General features: G+C 42.2%; 1 protein-coding gene across 1 annotated transcript in view; it reads left to right on the plus strand.

The window, feature by feature from the left end:
- Hem (Nck associated protein 1 Hem) overlaps positions 1 to 3378 on the plus strand; it is a 297069-nt gene extending 293691 nt beyond the window's left edge. Inside the window, 1 exon segment of the mRNA XM_045741430.2 lies at positions 203 to 3378. Coding sequence (XP_045597386.2) covers positions 203 to 307 — 105 coding nt within the window. The 3' untranslated portion in view covers positions 308 to 3378.
- Positions 3379 to 22839: the final 19461 nt, after the last annotated feature.

Genomic DNA, 22839 nt, shown 5'->3' on the forward strand with positions numbered 1-22839 from the left:
TGACTGATGCCCCAAACTAATATAGCGTATATCAGTCCGATAGCTCCGGGGAGCCTCCAGGGCTCACCCAGAAAATGATGTTTCATTACCAGTACATTCAACTCCTGTTTTTTATGTATCAAGATGTAGCAAGTTTTAATAAAATACAGTACAGTATAGTATATAAAACATAAAAATTACAACTGTTGCTTTTTCTTTCCAGATTGTAGTACAATCTCCATTCCTGACCATGGACCTTTTGGAGGCCTGCTTCCCTTATGCCCTTATTCGTAATGCCTATCATACCGTGCACAAAGCTGAACACTGAACCTTACCCTGTATACCTCAAAGATAATATTAGTCACTTCTTAAGCCTTACAATTTATACATTTTTTAGTTACTAGAATGCTCAAAATATGAGATTAATTTCTTTTAGAACAGAAGTCTAGGAAAATTTGCTACTTGGGATTCCAATATTTATTTTGAGCAACATATTGTATACATAATTTTTCAGTTAATGTAATATTTGTTAATGAATTAGTTTTGTATCTTTTCTGTGTAGCCATTCATATTTGTGTGTGTCACAGACCTACTTTAACAGTTGTTTATAATATTCTTGAATGGTACTTTTAGAAATTGTTATATAATATATATATATATATGATAAAATAATTAAAGGTACAGTAACTGGATTGCTTGAGTTTTCTATTATGTATGACTACCAAATATTCTTTTGGAAAGTAATTTATGTGCAGGCGTATATAGATCAATGGAACCTCAGAAGGGTAGGAACCAGCTAAACAAACAGTTTCAGACCAGATCCCAGCCGCAACAAATGAACTTCCATGGCATGTGAAATTGACTATTTTATATAAAACAATAGTGTGTTTTTGCTGGTGCAAAGGATCGAACATTGGTGGGCACTTTGAGACCAACATCACATAGAAAAAGTACATTTTAAAATATTTTATTAACTTTTGTTAACAAAGATTTATTATTGACCATTGTAACCAATCATGACAACCTTTCTAACAGGAATTTTTCCATTGTATACAGATTTCCAGTAGACCAGGTTCCATTTGAGCAGGTTTCCATGCTAAGCTGTTAAAATTATTTGGAGAAAGTATGTTTTTAATGCAGGTATTTTGTTTATTTTGTTAAAGCTTTACGAACTTAAATTTAAGTCAGACTGGTATATGGAAACAGGAAGTCGTCTTTATTTTTACATTGCATACCGATCATAATATTCATACATTAAAAACAGAAACCTTTACCTGTACATCAAAATTTTCAGTAGAACGAGTTCTGTTCTGGTAGGAATGTGCTTACCTATGTGCTCACCTATCAGTGGCAAGAGGAGAATGATATCTAGCTTTTTATTCCCCACTACCTAGCTGTTTATACCTGATGTACTAATTTTACCTTTCTCAATATTAACGTTTTCATTATATTTTTGTCAGCCCGTCCTCCAAAAATGGGGTGGTAAATGTAAGAAGACAAATAAGTGCAATTATGTACTATTCATAGCAGTTAGGAATTGTACTTATTTTCACTTAGTATTAAATCGTACTGTCAGATATATTGTGAATATTTGAGTTTACCCGAAAAACTGAAAAGAAAACCACAACCTCACCTAACCGTCTTAGTTTTTGAAGATAATAATTGTATTGCTTCTTAATTACAATTATTACTTAACCTATAGCTATATTGATATTACAGTTTTATAAAACTAATAAAACAAAACTAAAATATATCAATAAATTGCAAAGTAACTCAGGATATTTTAAAATTTTGTATAAAATCTCTATTGTTTAATTAACCTGAAAAAGAAATTCCTGATATTTAAAACTTGTGTATTGCTAATTGAAGTTGAAAACGTCATCCTAAAATTCTGAGTGACTTAACAGAAAACGAGAAGAATTAAAGCGGGGGAGGGAGTTGGGTCAATGTAACAGCCCCATAAGTGCAATTATGCACTGGTTATTACAGTAAGAAAGTGTACTTATTACACTTAGTATTAAATCGTACTGTCAATTCGGAGGATGGGTTGATTTTTGTTTATTGTGGATTGAATTGGCTTCAACAGCCTCTTCCTTCAGTGCATTCCAATTTCCGACCACCTGTATTGGGTACGAGAACTTCCTTACATCTCCATCTCAATTACATGTCCAGCTTTCACTGATGTTCCATTGTCCTACCTCTTTTTTTTAATTTAAATAGGCATCCTTTGTCCACTTTGTTTATTCCTCTCAGGATCTTTTATGTAGTTATCATATTCCCTTTATTTCTTCTCCCTAAAGTTCTGAGGCTGAGTACTCTCAGCCTGTCCTCACAGCTGAGGCCTCTCAGTTCTCATACTAATGCACTTGCAAACCTCATATCTGTATGTATATGAACATGCACAGAGAATGAGATGTTATATGTACTATAAATATATCTATAAATTATCACAGGAAACAGAAACATGGTAGGTTGAGGTGTTCGTCATTTATTTTGGTTTCCTGTATGAATTTACATAATAATATATTCACTAATGATACAAATTGTGTATCACTTTGAGGTGTGGGATTTTTATAATAGTATTATCCTCTGTTAAAAGTTCAGTTTAATATGATTACCATGTACTGTACTATATTTTAACTCGGGAGCTAATGCTACTTCAGTAACAAGAAATGTAGAAAAGGGAAGCTGGCAAATATTGTATTATATTTAGGATAGAAATAAATATAGTGTTGAAGAATGTAATGTAGGCTTTAAGTGACAGTACAGACCACAAGTTGTGTGTAATACAATAATGTATTTAATTGAACATCTGAGCAAAAAAAGCACAAATCACATTTTTCCTTGAATTTGAAGTAGCTACAGAAAGTAACACAAATGTGGAAAGATTTGTATATTGTTTTTATTGAAGTCATTTATTACTTGATTATAGTCATTCATTCTCATTTTTATTGAGCATTCTAGTGTCCTTTATTTGTATATAACAGTATTATACGAGACAATTTTTGAAAGCACAAATTGATGTTTTGTAACGGCAATATGAAGAACATTACTTTTATTCTAGACAACATGAAAACTTATAATTATTTGTGTATTTAAATATATAGAGAGAGAGAGAGATTAAGAGGAACATCAGATTACAGTATATACTGTGCAATATATGATTGTATTGGATTTAGTACACGTTAACTATATGGCAAAACTTGGTAAAGAATGGAGTTTTGTGTTGCTTGTTACAGCTTGTGCCTGGATTGATGTGTTACTGAGAGATAATTGTGTTTGGTGTATTATTAACCTGGTATTTTGAGATGCATTGTATTTGCCAGGAATCGAGGCCATCACTGTAGGCTTGGAATAAATTTTTATATGCAAAATAAATTAATCTTGTCACCAAATAAAGCCTCTTGTCATTATTCCAAATGAACTTCCATTACCAGACTAGTAACTTTTGGGTTGCATGGGAACCGTCATCTGAAGGCAAGAGTGAGTCCCATACAATAATGGTCTGGAATACGGAAACATTACTGACTTGTAAAGATCATCATAATTTGTTAAACAATATTAAGGTTTTTTGTACATCAGTCAGGTTTCTATTCATTTTTATAAAAGTTACTGCTAGATTCATTGTCATTAAAAAAATTGGAATTTTTATAAATTATTATTAACACTTTCGCCCGGGGATGACGCAGCATTGCGTCATCCGTTCACTGGCGGTAATGCCGGGGATGACGCAGCATTGCGTCATCCACTTTAAATAATCGCCAAAAATCAGGTTTTTATCCGATTTTTTTGGGACTGGTTTTAAAATGTGCGCCGATGTCTTCCCATTTTCTTTGTTGAGCCTCGTGGCCCTCAGGTGGCTTGGCACATGCCGTGGGCCCATTGTTTTCGCTCCACTGTTGTGACCAATGTCGCCTCCCCTCGCATCTCAAACGTGTGAACATTTCGGCTATTTTCCGTGGCTATATTTCTTACTGCGGCTTTAGAAACTATCTACCCTTACTCCACAATGGATAGTGATCATGAACAAGGCCCTTCCAGGATGAAAATTGCGAAAGAAAGGCTTGAAAAGGGAGGGAATTGGGAGTGTAGCTGAAAGGCGTCCGAGCGCTCACTCCCGGCTAACGCGTGGCCCGTCTTCAACTCGTCAGCGGTTGGAGCGTGACCAGGTTTTATACTTTATATGCTAATGTTCCTCTAGAGAATTCTATTGCGAACCCATTGAGACCAAAATGAAAGACCTAGGACAAAAATTGAGGTGACCAGAGTGAAAATAGTGAAAACATTTTAACGCTTTTGCACACTCCTGGGTAACTCGTTCGCACTTTCTCTGTTTGCTGCGGGTAATTAGCCGGGCTTTTGGAGTTTATATGCATTTAGTGCTGTAGAGAATTCTATTGCGAACACAATGATACCAAATTTATTCTCGTAGGACGAGAATTAAGGTGACAAAGTTGAAGAGAGTATACACTTTTCAGAATTTACGCGCGCTCCCGTGACACCCTGGGTCCCATATCGCACTATTGAGGGGTGGCGTGCGGGGTGAGCGAAAGTGTTAAACAGACATTCATATTTAATGTCAAAATTGTGATAGAATTTCTGTGAATACATCGACTGGTTAAAACCTGTAAGATTGTTCTTGATTTACACTACTTAGGTTAAGTATATATATTATAGAAGTATCTTGCTAATTCTTGCTTGTATAAAGACCTGTAACATTTTTGTATGACATGAAATTTGTAAATGAAGAAATCTCATTGTTTATCCTAAATCACAAGGATATGTATTTATGTACAAGTATAGATGAAAACTTTGGTTTTAAGAAAATACATATTAATTTTCTTGAAAGCTATGAAATTACAAGTCTGGCCTTTTTTTTATATGTCTGAATGTTGAAAAAATTCTGTACTTTTGTTCCTTGTAGGTGCTTCACTTTTGTAAATTTACAAAAAACAATGAAAATTGTCTATTTATAGATACCTTGCAATGTTTCATCCCAAGTAGTTGCTTGGAACATTGAAATGTTATATGCTTTTGTAAAGTTGATGTATAGTAACATAATACTGCTTATCTACTCTTAGTTAAATATCAGTGCAGTGTTGATGCAGTGATTTTAAGGCTTTAATAATGTTTTATGAGGCTTATTCTTATACAAAAGCACAGTAGGAGTCCTGAATGCAGAAATCCCTGAAATCATAAATTACCAATTACCAATTGTGGTCTTGAAAAATTTCATCTGAATTATGTATTATGAAGAAGTAAGGAATACAGTGACTTATTATCTGGCCTTGAAAAAAACAGCTTATCCAGTTATTCAAATTTTCCATGTAAGCCAAGATAATTCCATTTTCATTGTAGTTTATTAATAGATCACAGGAAGCCATATCCATTGTCTATACATGCTCGGCTGTTGATGATCAATTGTAGTCCTCCTAGCTAGTATTTCTTATCAGTGATCATAATGATCACAATACTCTGGCTGGGACAAATAAATACTAAGCACACACCCTAGACATGACAAGGTGATAATTTCATTCTGTCTTGGACCATTATTAAGTTGATAATGGTTCATGATGGTCTGAAATACCACCATATTTGCTTACTTAATGTGAAAATTGAATGTTTTCCTTTGTGTCGTATAATACCAAGGAGAGTTCTGCTTGTGCTTCAGGAAGAAATCCACAAAATAAAAATAAATATCCCAAAGCTTTACTCTTTGCACTCAGCAGAAATTTGAAATTATTAATTGCTTTAAATGGGGTTCTAGAGTAAACAGACATCTACCATGAGTATTACTCTCATTTATTAAACAAATGTGTGATATTGTAAGGGTTAATGATATATTCAAATTTTGTCATCTATGAATATAAAGTACTAAACATAACTAAAGAAAAAAAGTAATTAGGGGAGAAGGTATCATGTGCTAGATTGGATGATTACAGTATAAAGTACTGTATTAAACTAAACACCATCTGCCCAGTTACCCCATTTTAATTTATCTAACCATCTGTTTGTTTCACCAAGGTCAAATAATACATTTTACTGTTATCTGATTATATTTATGCTTGAGAGTCATTGTCAGACATGCATTTTATATAAAGATGTATGATAGTTAATCCAAAATTGTGTGTGTTCATCTATGCAGTGTTTCAAAGTCAGTTTATGGCTGTAACCAAAGAATGAATGAATAAATTTTCAGTTATACAATAAGGGGTGTAACTCTTCCTGTCAGCTTTTAACTAGTTTTTGCATCTGATTACTAAGTTTATATATTTGACTCTTCCGTATATGTTTCTTGAATTTTTTCTTAATGTAATGTGTATAAATTAGCAGGGTAGTGCAGAAAGCCCAGTATTAAGTATATTAATGAATCTTGTATTAATTTATTTACTTATTTATGTACAAGAACGTACATTGGATTGTGAGAGTACATAACAATGGTGTTTTAACATTACATTCTTGCAAAGCCACTAACAGGCATTTCATTTCAGACAGTGATGATTCATGATTTGTAATTTATGTACTAGACCACAACAGAGATAAAGTTATGCTCTTACTCCAGTGTAGTACCCAAACATAACCTGTTCAGGTCTCTGAATGTACCCTTTCCTAGCCCCACACCAGCCATAGTTCTCCATCATACACTCAGGGACCCTTCCCTTCCCCAGTCTCACACAGGCCATAGTCCATCATAAGATGAACATTTCACTAAAATAATAAACTACAACACTAACAGCAAGGAGCTGCAGTTAGTCTTCAGTGAAATTTGCTACATTATTTGTCGTTTGTCTGTACTTTCCCAGTGACTGTTGCTGAACAGTTTAATTCAGAAAGTTGGCCCATATTAAAAAGCTGCAGAAGATCCAACATTGGTCAGCAGTGACTTGCCACACCTGTCACTTGTCGTTGGAAAGAATCCTGATTTTAGTTTTATTATTAATTATTTTACTACAAAAACAAAATTAAATATAATTTATTGCATTCATAATTGCCGTTGACAAGTAAAATAATTTACTTTTAAAATATTATGGGTAATTGCTTAAGTATTATATACAGTACTTGCAAAGGTTCAAGGCAATTTGAATATGGTTGAATATTAAAAGAGTAAAGTAACAGCTAAATCATTCTTGCATGTGTATTCCTCTTTCTATCCATAAATTACACTGCAAATTTTGTGTATTTTAAAGGTACTGTAACACATTACAGTATTCTTAAGGGTCAATATCATGTAGGCATAATAATGGAGTCTGATGGTGTACCAGAGCTAGAAGAGTCATGGTGAGGGGATGGTTATTCTTAAGTACTTGCCTAGTTGTGCTTGTTGGGGTTGAGTTATGGCGCCTGTTTAGTTCAGGGTGCTTGACAGCTGAGTGGACAGCGCTTCAGATTCGTAGTCCTGAGGTTCTGGGTTCAATCCCCGGTGGTGGCAGAGATAAATGGGCAGAAAATTTCTTTCACCCTGATGCCCCTGTTACCTAGTAGTAAATAGGTACCTGAGAGTTAGACACCTGCTACGGGCAGCTTCCTGGGGGGTGTAACAAAAAGGAGGCCTGGTCGCGGACTGGGCCGCAGGGATGCCAAGCCCCGAAATCATCTCGAGATAACCTCAAGATATGGCTCTTTGGTCCCCCTTTCTCAACTATCAATGAACTGGTGTACAGATTCCCGAGAACATTGGGCTCTATTATATCTACATTTGAAACTGTGTATGGTGTCAGCCTCACCACATCACTGCCTAATACAGTCCATCTGTTAACTACTCTGACACTGAAAAAATTCTTTCTAACGTCTCTATGGCTCATTTGGATACTCAGCTTCCACCTATCCCCTTGTTCGAGTACCATCCATGTTAAATAATCCGTCCTTATCTACCCTGTCAATTCCTCTGAGAATTTTGTATGTGGTGTTTATGTCTTCCCGAGCTCGAATCTTCCATAACGTGCAATTCAAGGAGCCTTTCCTTGTAGCTCATACCTCTAGCCTAGCGGTATACCTTTTAACTTTCTCTAGCTTCATCTTGTGCTCGACGAAGTATGGTCTCCATACTGAAGCTGCATACTCCAAGATTGGTCTTACGTATGTCGTATACAAGAGTCTGAATGATTCCTTACACAAGTTTCTAGAGGCTAACATCAGAACTGCTATACTATTAAAACGTATAAAAGAAGAAAGAACTACAATGGTTAATTTCATGGAAGTTGATGAAAAATTTATTATCGAAACTATGGAATGCATAAAACCACAAAGGATCTCGGTCATTGCCGTGATCTACAAGATCATCAGGAATACCATGATGGAAAAGGGCCATACAACATCGTGTTCAGAGACGTATCATAATCATTCGAAAAAATCTAGTACACAAGCCTAAGTATATGACAATTAGGACTTGCATAGATTCACAACTCTAATATAGTTTACCATAGTTATGGTCTCGCATACAGTAGTTGCAAACAGAAAGCGTGTTAAGCTTACCGAGTTCTTAGGCCATCTACCGACCTTTCCCAAGGTGCAACCCACATCAGCTGCAAATCTCCTGGATACATATTTGGTGCTAGGTGAACAGAGGCATCACGTGATATGAAATGTGCAAAACTATATCTGTCCCACCTGGATATCAAACATGGGATCCTTAATTGTGAACCATGGACAAAGACCACAGCACCACTCTGGTGTAAAGGCTGGGTGGCAGGAAGAAGGCATCTCATGTGTAAGAGCTGGGGGTGGAGGGAAGACATCCAGGGTGCAAGGGCTGGGGTGGAGGGAAGACATCCAGGGTGCAAGGGCTGGGGTGGAGGGAAGACATCCAGGGTGGAGGGAAGACATCCAGGGTGCAAGGGTTGGGGTGGAGAGAAGACATCCAGGGTGCAAGGGCTGGGGTGGAGAGAAGACATCCAGGGTGCAAGGGCTGGGGTGGAGGGAAGACATCCAGGGTGCAAGGGTTGGGATGGAGGGAAGACATCCAGGGTGCAAGGGTTGGGGTGGAGGGAAGACATCCAGGGTGCAAGGGTTGGGATGGAGGGAAGACATCCAGGGTGCAAGGGCTGGGGTGGAGGGAAGACATCCAGGGTGCAAGGGTTGGGATGGAGGGAAGACATCCAGGGTGCAAGGGCTGGGGTGGAGGGAAGACATCCAGGGTGCAAGGGCTGGGGTGGAGGGAAGACATCCAGGGTGCAAGGGTTGGGGTGGAGGGAAGACATCCAGGGTGCAAGGGTTGGGATGGAGGGAAGACATCCAGGGTGCAAGGGCTGGGGTGGAGGGAAGACATCCAGGGTGCAAGGGTTGGGGTGGAGGGAAGACATCCAGGGTGCAAGGGTTGGGATGGAGGGAAGACATCCAGGGTGCAAGGGTTGGGATGGAGGGAAGACATCCAGGGTGCAAGGGCTGGGGTGGAGGGAAGACATCCAGGGTGCAAGGGTTGGGATGGAGGGAAGACATCCAGGGTGCAAGGGTTGGGATGGAGGGAAGACATCCAGGGTGCAAGGGCTGGGGTGGAGGGAAGACATCCAGGGTGCAAGGGTTGGGGTGGAGGGAAGACATCCAGGGTGCAAGGGTTGGGATGGAGGGAATACATCCAGGGTGCAAGGGCTGGGGTGGAGGGAAGACATCCAGGGTGCAAGGGTTGGGATGGAGGGAAGACATCCAGGGTGCAAGGGCTGGGGTGGAGGGAAGACATCCAGGGTGCAAGGGTTGGGGTGGAGGGAAGACATCCAGGGTGCAAGGGTTGGGATGGAGGGAAGACATCCAGGGTGCAAGGGTTGGGGTGGAGGGAATACATCCAGGGTGCAAGGGCTGGGGGTGGATGGAAGATATTTAATTATTTATTTATTTATTTATATACAAGAAGGTACATTGGGTTTGTGAGAATACATAGCATGGTATTTACAATCTTGTCACGCTCGTCAATTGTTTTCTAATGATGGTGCCACCTCCTCAGTGGTGACCCACGACACATCAGAGGGCGGTGCAGATGATGAGGGATTCACGGTGCAAATGAGTAAAAGTCAGCGCCATAAGCAGTCGAGAAGGGCACGATCAAACCCACCAAATTCGGCTGCTGCCAGACATGTACGGCTAGATTTTCCTCTGGGAATCACAATAGAGGAAAAAGTCCAGTGATTTTGTGAAGCCTCTGAGGCACATTATGATAAGGTCATTAAGTTACCTAGAGATGAAAGTGAGCATGTCTTCGTTACAAACGACAGTGCTTTTGTAAATGTGTTGCTAAACACAGAGTATGCAGGCATTAAGATGAAAAATGCAGCACCTAGGTGTCCAAAAGTAACCATTGTCATATTCAATGTTAATAAACTCATTAAGCCTGAATATCTCTGTGATGAAAATATTGTAAACTCTAAACGTCTGAGAAATGGACTCATAGCTGCCACATGGAAAGGTGCCATGCCTATACCGGACAGAATTTACTCTAGAGCAGCTTTAGGTCGGCACTATAACATTGCACTCTACAACCTCTCTACAACAACCCTCCCCCTCGTAGGTGTTATAAGTGTCAACGATGGGGACGTCACGTGGCCAGGTACTGCTCAAGCAAAAACTTTTTTGTGCCGTGTGTGGTGAACCTCATAAATCTGAGGTGTGTTTTAAACTCATAAAGGAACTACACTCAGTAAGTGAAAAATGCATAAACTGTTGCAGGAGCGGTGTTCAAGCCTGGCACCTTGACTGTGTCAAGCGAACAGCTGTTTATGTTCAGAGCCACCTGGACGTAGTGTTCGTAGCAGCTGGATACCAAATACTTCACCATCTGCCAAGCACCAAGTGCACCACGGGGCCAGACGACAGGTGTCTGTTCAACCTGCGCCTGCCCGTCAGGTGCCACGAACCTGCCTTCCGGAGGTGTTGACACAACACTCGCCATTCCCTTCACACCACCATGAAGAGCAGTTGCCAAATGCTGCAATCAGTCCCACTCGCTGTTCAGAGCCATCTAGAGGTGATGTTCGCTCCAGATGGCTGCCAAACTCACCACTTTTAAATTACGAAGTGCACAAGAGGACCAGACCGAAGACTCGTGCCATCATCCCAGCTCCCCCACAAGAACCAGGTGCTGCATCTTCTGCCAGTGGTGGGCCTTCCCCTGATGTAGAGTGGCCACTTCCTGGTTCTGGGATAATGTCACCTACTGTGAGACCACCATCCACAGCTGGACCCCACAGTCAACTGGAAGTGGGGGATAAGGAACTGGATCACAATGAGACAGATCGCAACCTCAGCCTCCCTACCACCTCGCCCTTGGGTCGCTCCACTGTTCAAGCAGTGGTTGCCCTTCGTGACCGGTTGCAGGAACACCAGCAGCAGTCACAGCAGGAGATGGAGCGGCTGCAAGAGCAACTCCAACATGAGGAAAAAATCCACCAGCGATATTTCGATGATGCTCACGTGTATGAGGGGACTTGTAAGCAATGACTGCCAAACTCCCCCTTCCACCCCTGAACCCTCCAAACATGTGTTCGCTTGCCCATCAGGGGAAACTTCTAGTGATCTTGAAATCTTGTGTAGTGGAGCCCTTCCACGCAGGTTAACTGCCAAAGTTGTGCTAAAGTATGTTCAAAACGACTCTATAGTTGGAAATGACCGACAAATTGTACTAGACCATTGGAGGCAAATGTGTGACATTGGTAATAAACTAAGAAATGTTCCTGGACTTATATCGTAGTGCAATAGATAATATGTATATAGATAATATATATTAAGTGAACTAATAATATCAATATATAATGCTGACTTTAAATACACAATTAACTAAGTTATCCATCCTTAGCTGGAACATTGCATCCCTCAAAAATAGGTTCTCAGATTTACATCACAAAGTAACAACTGAACACATTGATATTGTATGTCTCAAGGAGTGCAGAGTTCCCGCAAGATCCTCACCCCCGAAATTGCCCTCATTTGTTTCTTACAACCTCAGATCCAGTAACTCTTGCATTCTATACATCAAACAATCCCTACCCCATCAACTTCTGCCAGAAAAACAAACTGCCGGTCAACAGTATCATGGAGTGAGGATCTTTGTGGGCAACTCTGTTCTCAATGTATTTAATCTATATGCTCCAGCAGGAAAGTTAAATTATATTGATCTTCCGGCCTGCGCTCAAGCAGAGCCAACCATCATTCTTGGTGACTACAATGCTAGACACAAGGACATTGGTGGCTCTCGCTTCAGTAACGGTAATGGGAATCAACTGCTGTTGCTACTAAATAGTCACCAAGATGTGCAGACTGTGGGTGACCTTGAACCCACGTATATTTGTGGAGGCATTCTAGACCTCTGTGTTGGTTTCAATGTCTCTCACGTCTGGTGCACATCATCTATTATAACAGATTTGTTGTCAGATCATCACCCTAGATTGACTACTCTATGTATAGGAAATACCATCCTGCCCGGTGGGACTTTCAAATGCAAACGGCTCAGTGTTCCTCCTGCTCGACGTGAAGACTTTGTTGCTCATGTGTCAGAGTGGTACAGCACTTATGATCCCTCCACAGTCCAGACACTTAACGACGGTCTAGTACAGAGCATTCAGATGTTTGCTGACCCTTTAGGTCGGCCCCCTGCACCATCCAATAGCCGGAACGATATGAAAGAAAATAAACACCATGTCTATTACAATGACCCCAAACTGCGTACTTTGAAACGCACTGCCAGACGAGTTGGGCTTGTATATAGGGAAACACGTACGCCAGCAATGCTCAAGCTCTTTCAGGAAGCCCAAGCCAAGGCGAGGGAGCGCATGACAGAGCTCAGGCAAGATAACTGGGAAACTTTTGTTAAAAGTCTCAACTCTCACACCCCCCTCAGCCAGGCATGGAAGGATATTAAAAGAATTAAAGGCGATAAGATCGGCCAAGTAGCACACCCTCACCCTTTACACAGAGCAAACGAGTTAGTCGATGCTTGGGCAACTTCAGCCCAAGCATCGCTTCAATAATCTTTCCCCAGACATACAGTTCATATTAAATGCTGGTTACGGAGATCGAGAAAGGCTCGTTGACTTCATGCTCCACAAGGAAGATGAATGCAACGTGCCATTTACTGAATTTGAATTACTCGCGGCCCTAAACCCATGACCTTGAGAAGAAGTATAGGTTAGGAATTGTCTCCAAAGAATTCTCAAAGAATTACTCGTTATTGCTGTCTAAGATAATTAGACGAGCCAAAACTAAATACTACGAAGATAAATTTACCCAAATAAAGAGCAACATAAAAAAAACTTGGAGCACAATTTCACAAATATTGGGATCAAAGAAGATTTTAAATAACAAACCAACACTCCTGTCCAATAACGATGGTCAGCTTTCAGCCTCTGATTCTGCTATTGAGTTCAATAGGTTCTTCTCTTCCATTGGGTCATCCCTTGCAAATAATATTCCATCTTCCAGTACTGATGTTAAGGACTATCTTACAGGTAACTATCCAGTCTCTGTACCTAAAGACTTTTAATTCCACTGATGTCAATGAGATAATCCTTTCCCTTAAAACCAAGTCTACTGCCCTTGAGGAGATACCAACTTTAATTTACAAAAAAGCCTCCAGAACTTTAGCCCCTGCTATTGCATTGCTCTTCAACAAGTCACTTGAACTCCAAACCTTTCCAGATATCCTAAAAAATGCGAAAGTAACGCCTGTACACAAATGTGGTGATCTCACAGATGTTAACAACTACAGACCTATATCAATCTTGCCTAACTTGTCAAAAAATTTTGAAAAACTAATCTACAAGCAGCTTTACTCTTATCTAGCCAAACACAATATACTTAGCTCTTGCCAATATGGCTTTAGACCCAAAAAAAGCACTAACGATGCACTTATTAGTATGATTAACTTGATTGATGCAGCTCTTGATAAAAATGAGTTCCCTGTTGAGTTATTTGTGGACCTGCGTAAGGCTTTTGACACTGTCAACCACCAAAACCTTCTTCTTAAATTACATCATTATGGAGTCAGAGGACACTCCCTGCAATACCTAAAATCCTACCTTACTGACAGGCTCCAGTATGTTTCTGTGAATAATTCAATTTCTCCCACCCTACCCATCAACATTGGTGTTCCTCAGGGCAGCATACTTGGCCCTCTCCTCTTTCTCATCTACATTAATGACCTTCCAAATGCCTCCCAACACCTCAAACCAATTCTATTTGCTGACGACTCAGCCTTCATTTACTCCAGTCCTGACCCCCTTGCTCTAAATGCCACAGTAAATACTGAGCTAAATAAAGTCCATCTTTGGCTAACTGCCAACAAACTCACCCTTAACATTGACAATACTTTCTATATTCTGTTTGGCAATAAATCCTCTAATCAAATAAATCTCAAAATAAACAATACCCAAATTTGTAACAAATTAGATGGCAAATTCCTTGGCGTTCTTATTGACCACAAGCTGAATTTCCAGGGACACATTCTAAATATATCAAAAATAGTTTCAAAAACTGTTGGCATTCTTTCTAAGATCAAATATTATGTACCCCGCCCTGCCCTGGGGACTCTCTATTACTCCCTCATATATCCATATCTCAACTATGGTATTTGTGCTTGGGGTTCTACTACCCAAAATCATTTACGTCCTCTAATTACTCAACACAAAGCTGCTATTAGGACAATATCCAACTCTGGCCCCAGACATCACTCGGTACCCCTACTCAAATCTCTGAATATGTTAGATATTAAGTCACTGCACATTCTCTCATGTGTATTATACATATATAAAATGCTGAACTGTAATGCCAATCCTGACCTCGAAAGTTTAATAGAAGGTTGTAACAGAACCCATGAGCACCACACCAGAAATAAAGACAGTTTTGATATTCCTAGAGTACGATTTAATCAAACTAGAAATGCTCTTCAAATCAAGGGACCCAGAATGTGGAATGACCTTCCCAACCATGTTAAAGACTGTACCTCTCTCAACCAGTTTAAGATAAAAACGAAGCTATACCTAATAAATTCCCTGTAACCTACCTTACCCCTCTATTGTCAACCAATGTCTGTTTTTTTTAAATGACGCTGTTTGTCGACCGAATTGTACTTGTGCTGCTTTTTCAGCCATGTTCCTCCCTTCTTATATCTTTTTTTATTTGTTCTCAACTCATTTTACTCTGTATGCTCAATTAGTATTAAGCTTTAGTCATTTAAGTTTTTCATGCCCGAAACGCTTTGCGGAATAGTGGCTTTAGGCATTGTATGTACTAACCCTATCTATAAATCCATCACTCTTTGTAAAATCTCTTGTATGTATGTACCTTACCTAAATAAACATTTGATTTAATTTGATTTGATAAACAAAGGCAAAGCCACATCCCCCGGTGAAGATGGTATCACTTATGACATATTGCGTCTGCTCCCTTTAGTACCAGGGAATCCCCTGCTTGAGCTGTATAATATGAGCTATGTTACTGGGGAACTTCCTATCTCTTGGACCAACAGTATAATCATTCCAATTCCCAAGCCAAATCAAGAGAATGCTTTCCGCCCAATTTCCCTTACTAGCTGCATTTGCAAAACATTCGAGAGAATGGTCCTAAACCGTCTCCTCCATAGAATAAGAACCATGCTATCCCCCCAGATATATGGCTTCATGCATGGAAGGAGTGTGTATCATTGCATCACCACCTTTCTTACCCTGCACACTAAAAAGTCATATACCACCTTCCTAGATAATAATGACTTTGACTGCCTAGTCAAAATAATGTACCTTGCATACATCAGATCTTTAGTGGATTATGCTGCACCTCTGCTTGTTTTGATGCCTGAAAGAAAGCTTGGAGGGCTTGAAAAATTGCAGAACGAAGCCTTGAGGATAATCCTTGGGTGCCCTCGTACCACAAAGATACTTAATATAAGAAAGGAACTTAATATTCCGAGCGTTGTTGGTCGTGTTACTGAAATTAACTGTCAAATTGGTATAAAAATGCTTAGGCTAACTCATCCTAACCCTTGCACAGAAGCCCTCCAGAATTCCTTTATTGAAGATCAGCATTGTTCCAAATGGATAACAAAAACTGGAACTCAACTCAGAATGTATGGGGTTCATGATTTGTACCAAGAGAAACAACAACGGCACTTTCCTGCACCGTGGGAGGTTACACCCTTTCCAGTTTTAATCCCTCCCTTTCCACCCAAGAAGTAAATTAGAGATCAGCCCAAGCTTCGTCTTGAGCCAAAGCTCAACGCCTTAAGCCATATTGATGCTCTGTCCACAGAGCATTCTCTCTCTCAAATTATATACACTGATGGTTCCCAACACCGCACCACAGGTGCAGCTGGAAGTGCAGTTGTCCTGACAATGGGCGATGGCCTATACTTTGAGTGGGGAGTCCGTATAAACAACTGGGCCTCTACCCTTCAGACTGAACTATTTGCCTTGATCCTTGCACTGAAATGTGTACAAGTCTCAAAACTTGATACATTAATTGTAAGTGACTCCTTATCATCCTTAAATGCTCTCAACTCTTTAAGACATAACTGTAACATGCTCGTGTCCGAAGCTAGACACAAATACAACAAAATTATTAAGGATGGTAACAGAGTCCATTTCATGTGGTCTCCATCTCATGTTGGCCTCCGAATGCATGATAGAGCTGATAAGTTAGCCAAAGAATCTGCCTTTAAAGGAGCCGTTGAGTGTAACCTTGGATTGTCAATGAGCAATCTGAGAGCAGCAGTACACCGAGAACTTCAACAAGATCTTGTAGATCTGAGGCAAAGTGAAATTGACACCAGTAATTCCATCTATCATCATACTATCATGCAAGAGGAGCCACACATCTATGGATCATCCAATAAAATCAGCAGACTTCTAGATGTTACTGCTGCTCGGCTTAGACTCGGTTACAAGTATCTCTGGGAATTCTCATTATCTGCCGATGTAGACCTGACCAAATGTAAACTGTGTCAACAAAATTATTCGCACACCCTCCGTCACTATGTGATGGAGTGCGAAAAGATACGTGAATTTAGAGACAATTCTATAACCAATGTTCCAGCGATGTGTCAATATTTCATTCAAAATGATCTGCTACCAGAAATTTTAGCCAAATATCCCCAGTTTGCTAACTGTAGGTAGTAACTAAGTGACTGTAATCTATCCACCGCTGCCTACTGGATGGGGGGCGGTGTGCAGGACAAACATATAAATTTTGACTCTAGCTCTCCACATATGTCAGTTGCTTAATTTAGAACCTGTACTTGAGGTCGATCTCGAACCCATTGTTGATGTGACGACTTATATTGAATTTTGTAACTGGCTCATCAAGATTGTAACTTGCTTAGCTAAATGAATTGTGGGGTTCAGTCCCTGAGCCCATTATGTGCCTCTGTAACCCTTTCCACTACCGCCCACAAGATGGGTATGGGGTGCATAATAAATGAACTAAACTAAAACTTGTAAAGCCACTAGTACGCGCAGCGTTTCGGGCAGGTCCTTAATAAAACAGATAATTTTAAGTAGGTAAATTCTAGCAGAATTAGTAAAATGATAAAGATACATTGCAAGAAAAAAATGAGATGGGAGAGATTAGTAAGTATATTAATGCACATTGGTATATTAAAGCTCTGATTGATTACATTGACAGCTTGATTGGTAATTTAAACAAGATTACTAGGCACCATACAGCAGATTGATAGCACATATAAGAAGACAGCAATGATCACAATGGTAAAGATGTTCGGACTGGGTACATAAAGATTGGGAGATTGGGAAGCAATAGATACAGTGCAATTTTAAAGCAACAAGGTAAAAAACTATGAAGATGAAATTAGGTACTTTTTAGTTTTGTTTTTGAATGACGCAAAAGTTGGACAGCTTTTCAATTCATTAGGGAGTGAGTTCCATAGACTGGGTCCCTTTATCATCTAGGGTGCAAGGGCCGGGGGGTGGAGGGTGCAAGGGCCGGGGGGTGGAGGGTGCAAGGGCCGGGGGGTGGAGGGTGCAAGAGTGCATCCAGGGGTGCAAGGGCTGGGGGTGGAGGGAAGATATCCAGGGTGCAAGGTCCGGGGGTGGAGGGAAGACATCCAGGGTGCTGGGGGTGGAGGGTGCAAGGGTGCATCCAGGGGTGCAAGGGCTGGGGGTGGAGGGAAGATATCCAGGGTGCAAGGTCCGGGGGTGGAGGGAAGACATCCAGGGTGCAAGGTCCGGGGGTGGAGGGTTAGGGGGGCTTGGTGGGCGGCTGCCGGAGTGTGATGCTCCATGGGTCAGTCCTCTGTCCTTTTGTAGCCTTATGCTCCTGCTGCTGTCTTTACCAATTGTGCCAGACATCTTTTCCTTTTCCTCGTGTTTCATTTTTCTCCCCCTCTTCTCCTTTCAAATTGTCATTTCCCACCAACCTTTTGCCTGTTTTGATCATTCTTTCGGCCTTCTTTTGTTTTGACGCCCGGGTGTTTGAGAAGGTATACTCTTGCACCCGTAGAACTGTAGTACCCAACGTCTTGAGCGAGGGGACTCTTTTATTGTCAATCTTCCTTTCGTCACTGAACCCGATCTTGACGGACTGATGGTTGTTAAGGTGGCGTTTGTGGGGCCTATACTCACGACGCACCCCTGGAGGGGCCCCGGCAAGATCGGCAACATGTCTCTTGTTGAGTGTCCTGCCCTCTAATTTTGCCTCTATGGTGGGTGAGGGGGCACATTCGTGAATGAAAGTCTTACCTCTCGTTTTCATGTCGATAAATGTTCCTCTTAATTCCTCTTAATTATGAGTTCTCAAACTTGTGGGGTGGGCGACCAAGCCCCCAAGGCGGACTGTGTTGGAAGACCGGGCTTTGTAGCCACCGCTACATTGGGCCCAGACCTAGCTCCTCCTTTGACCCTCCTGACTACTCCCCCCAGCTCCCCTCCCTCCACTGTGGTTGGGTCGAGCCATACGCCCCCAGCGGTGACCACCTCGTCCCCTGGCGAGGCTCATTCTCTCATTATAAATAATAATAATAAATGTTTATTTAGGTAAAGTACATACATACAACAGGTTTTAAAAAATTGATAGATTTATAAATAGAGCTAGTACATACAATGCCTAAAGCCACTATTACGCAAAGCGTTTCGGGCAGAACATTGTGACTACTGCACCTTTTAACCCCTCTCTCTCTGGGTTTTTTCAATGCCATCCCCGCCACGGCTGCACTCGCACGATCCTTTCCCATACTTATACGTACCAATGCTTGTTTGGTTCTGCTTCGTGGGCTAAATACTTTGATCTCCCTCCCTTTGGATTCTACACCTCCTGACGATTTATCACTCCATAAACACCTTGTTGATTCGGTGGATGCCTCTGTTACTCTTAACCCCACCCGCTTAGGTACACATGTCATCGCTGCTCCTTCACCGGATGCAGCTACCCGCTTAGCCGCATTGTCCTGCATTGGGGCGACCCCTGTTCGGTCTCCAAAAACGCTTGGTTAAATGCCAGTGTTGGAACTGTTCTCCTCCTGCACCATGTTGCAGCTGGTGTTAGGGACCTAAAAGACTGCCATGAGGATATTAAACATAACCTCGAAGCCCAAGGCCATCCTGTCCTCCAGGTAGACACGTTCACTCGACCCCCACGTGGTCGTCACCGTCAGCCCCTTCGAGTTGTGAAAATCACCTTTGATAGTAGGACACTTCCACCTCTATAATTCTTGCTGGTGCCAGACGCTCCATTCAGGAGTACATTCCCTCTCCTAGACTTTGCAATAAGTGCTGGAAGTTCGGACATGGTGTCCTCAAATGCTCAAGTACTGTGTATTTATGCCCCATGTGTGGGGCCGATGATCACTCGGTCCGAGTCCGAGTGCACTTCTCCCCAGGCTCGCTGCCTTAATTGCAGTGAGGCCCACCCTACCTTCTCCCACTCGTGTATACACTACAAATTTGAGGAAGCCGTCCTCAACTTGAAACACCAGGATCGTCTGCCTTTTCCTGAAGCGAGACGCCAAGCTCGCCGTCTCGCCCCTTTCGCTGGCATATCCTACGCTCGCGCATTGCGTTCTACCTCTCTCATCCTTCCCACCTTACTCAGTCTCACAACCGTTTCCAGATCTTAGATCCGAACACGCCCATCACCTCCTCCCCTTATTCCTTTACGTTCTGTCCTGAAGGAGCCCTTTCCCGGTTCTCCATCTGAAGTTTTCCCCCCTTCCTACACAGTTTGCCATGTCTCCTGTGTCTTCTTTCCCTTCTTTCCCCAACCCTTCTTCCCATCCCTCCCCCCAGTCTCTTGGCCCTCCGCGCCGCCTGTCTGTCCAGGCTGATGTCCATCACCCTCCCAGCAATCTTCATGTTGTTCACTCCCGTTCATCTTCTCAAGTTGAGACAATTGAGTCTGTCGCCCAGGACGTTGTTGCTGAAACACCTGTCTCTTTGAGTCAGAAACGTAAGCCTGGCTCCTCTCCTTCGTCCTCCCCAGCAGGTAAGAAGGCATCGCTTTCTTCCTCACACCCCACTTCTGACACTCTTACTCTGTCCCCTTCCATTTCTGTGGTCGGGCCCCTGTCCCAGCTATGGAGGTTTCTTTAGCCCCTGATTCCCTCTTAGTTGCTGCCCCTACTGAGGTGCACTTCCCCGGTTTCTGCCTCCCCTCTCAGTTGTCTCCTCCTCCAGACCCTACCCATCCGCCTCTAGTCTGTCCTCCCGCTCCCTTCACTCGATCCTTACTCGGTTTACCCATGCCTCCTAACCCTGATTTTACTGACCCTGATCCTGATCCTGATCCTGATCCTGATCCTGAGCTTATTTAATATACTGTGTTCTTCTTTACCTTTGTTTCTTCATTGTTCTTTGTTGCTGTCCTTTCTCTTTTTGATAATGTGTATTCTTCAATGAAATATTCGTGGATTTTATGCCAACTTCCATGAACTCTAACTTCTGATTACACAGTTTTCACCACTTTGTGTTTGTCGCCAGGAACCGATGCTTGGTGCTCGTCCTGGTCACTTTCGTGGTTATTCCTTTCTTTCTCTCCCCCCCCCCCCCAGCAAGAGCTGGGGCTCATAACTCTACTGCTCTCTTGATTCGTACTGATATTCCCTTCGTCCCCCTACTGTTTTCATCGTCTATCCATTATTCTGCTGCCCGTGTTTATGTGAGTAAATGGTATACAGTCTGTACCATTTACCTCCCCCCAAATGTCCCGCTTTCCCTTCCTTCCCCGCTAAGCACCTCCTGGACTCCATGCCTGAGCCGGTGCTCCTATTGGGTGATTTCAACTGTCGACATACCCTCTGGGTTGATTTTCTAATAAACACCCGAGGCCGCCTTCTCGAACCGTTCGTCCCCTCTTCCCTGTCTATTCTGAATTCTGGTGAGCCCACCCATGTAGACTCTCGAACTCGCACCCTTTCCTGTCTTGATCTTTCTCTCTGCTCGTCGTCCCTTTACTTAGATCTCACGTGGTGGGTTCTTGATGACCTCCATAACAGGACATTTCCCCATCCTTATTTCCTTTTTCTCTTTTCACCCTCCCCTCTCCTTCCCTAGGTGGCAGTTTGCCAAAGCTGACTGGAATCTATTCACCCTCCGTGCTACTCTCACTGACTTCTCCTCTCTGCCTCTTCCTCGCGCCCTCCTCCTTTTTCATGACACCGTCTTCGATGCTGCCCTCTGCTCTATTCCTCGCTCTACCTCCCGGGGCACGCGGAAGTGCGTTCACTGAGGGAATGCGGACTGTGCGTGGGCTGTCCTCTGTAAGCGTGCAGCCTGGAAGAAATACCGACGCCGACAGACGGCTGATTCTTTTATTTTGTTTCGGAAAGCAAGTGCGGTGGCCCGTAGGACCATCCGTACAGCTAAGCGTGAGATTTGGAAATTTTACGCTTCCACCATTACGTCCGATACTCCTCTACCACAGATCTGGAAGAAGATCCGCAAAATTGCGAGTAAGTTTGTTCCAGATATCTCGCCGGTTCTTCACTTCCGTGGTACTCTTGTGGCGGACTCAGTGCAGGTCGCGACCGAACTGGGTTCCCACTTTTCTTCTGTTAGCTATGGTTCTCATCTTCCTCAGTCCTTCCTTCTTCGTAAGCCCATTCTTGAATCTCATCTCTTAGATTTCCGCACTCATCTCCGTCTTCCCTATAACGATCCCTTCTCTCTCTCTGAACTTCAGTCTGCCCTGGCCCTCTGCGGTTCAACGGCAGCGGGCTCGGATAACATTCATTATGAGATGCTTCGCCATCTCCTTCCGTGCACATCTCGGTATTTACTGAGTCTGTATAACCAGGTCTGGGAGTCGTCGTCATACCCTGAGGACTGACTCGATGCCGCTGTACTTCCTATTCGGAAACCGGGGTCTCTCGGGACATTCCCTAAGGACTTCCGCCCTATTGTTCTCACGAGTTGTCAGCAACTCTTTGAGCGTATGGTAAATGTTCGTCTGATGTCGTTCTTGGAACACCATCACCACCTCTCTCCTTCTCAATTTGGTTTGTGCAAGTGCCGCAGCACAACTGATGTCCTGTGAACTTGGAGGTCTATATTCGTGCTGCTTTGCTGTGAAGACCTCCGTTGTTGCTGTCCTTTTTGACCTGGAAAAGGCTTATGACAATCTGGAGATACCATATTCTGTCCCAACTTCGTCTTTTTTGGCCTTAGTGGTAATCTCCCTCTCTTCCTCTCTCGTCGTTTCTTTCGAGTCAGGTTTAGTACCACTCTCTCTGCCTCTTTTCGGCAATACGAAGGTGTACCCCAAGGTAGTGTTCTGAGCACTACTCTTTTTCTGGTTGCCCTCAATGGTCTTTTTTCCTCCCTTCCTTCTGGCATCTTCTCCGCTCTTTATGTCGACGATCTTACTCTTTGCTGTCGAGGTGATGATTCGTCTCTCCTTCTACGGGGAGGTTTTTCCGCTGAAGGTTTCAATCGCTTCAACTTG

This window comes from Procambarus clarkii, chromosome 19 (assembly GCF_040958095.1).
Source record: "Procambarus clarkii isolate CNS0578487 chromosome 19, FALCON_Pclarkii_2.0, whole genome shotgun sequence".
NCBI lineage: Eukaryota > Metazoa > Arthropoda > Malacostraca > Decapoda > Cambaridae > Procambarus > Procambarus clarkii.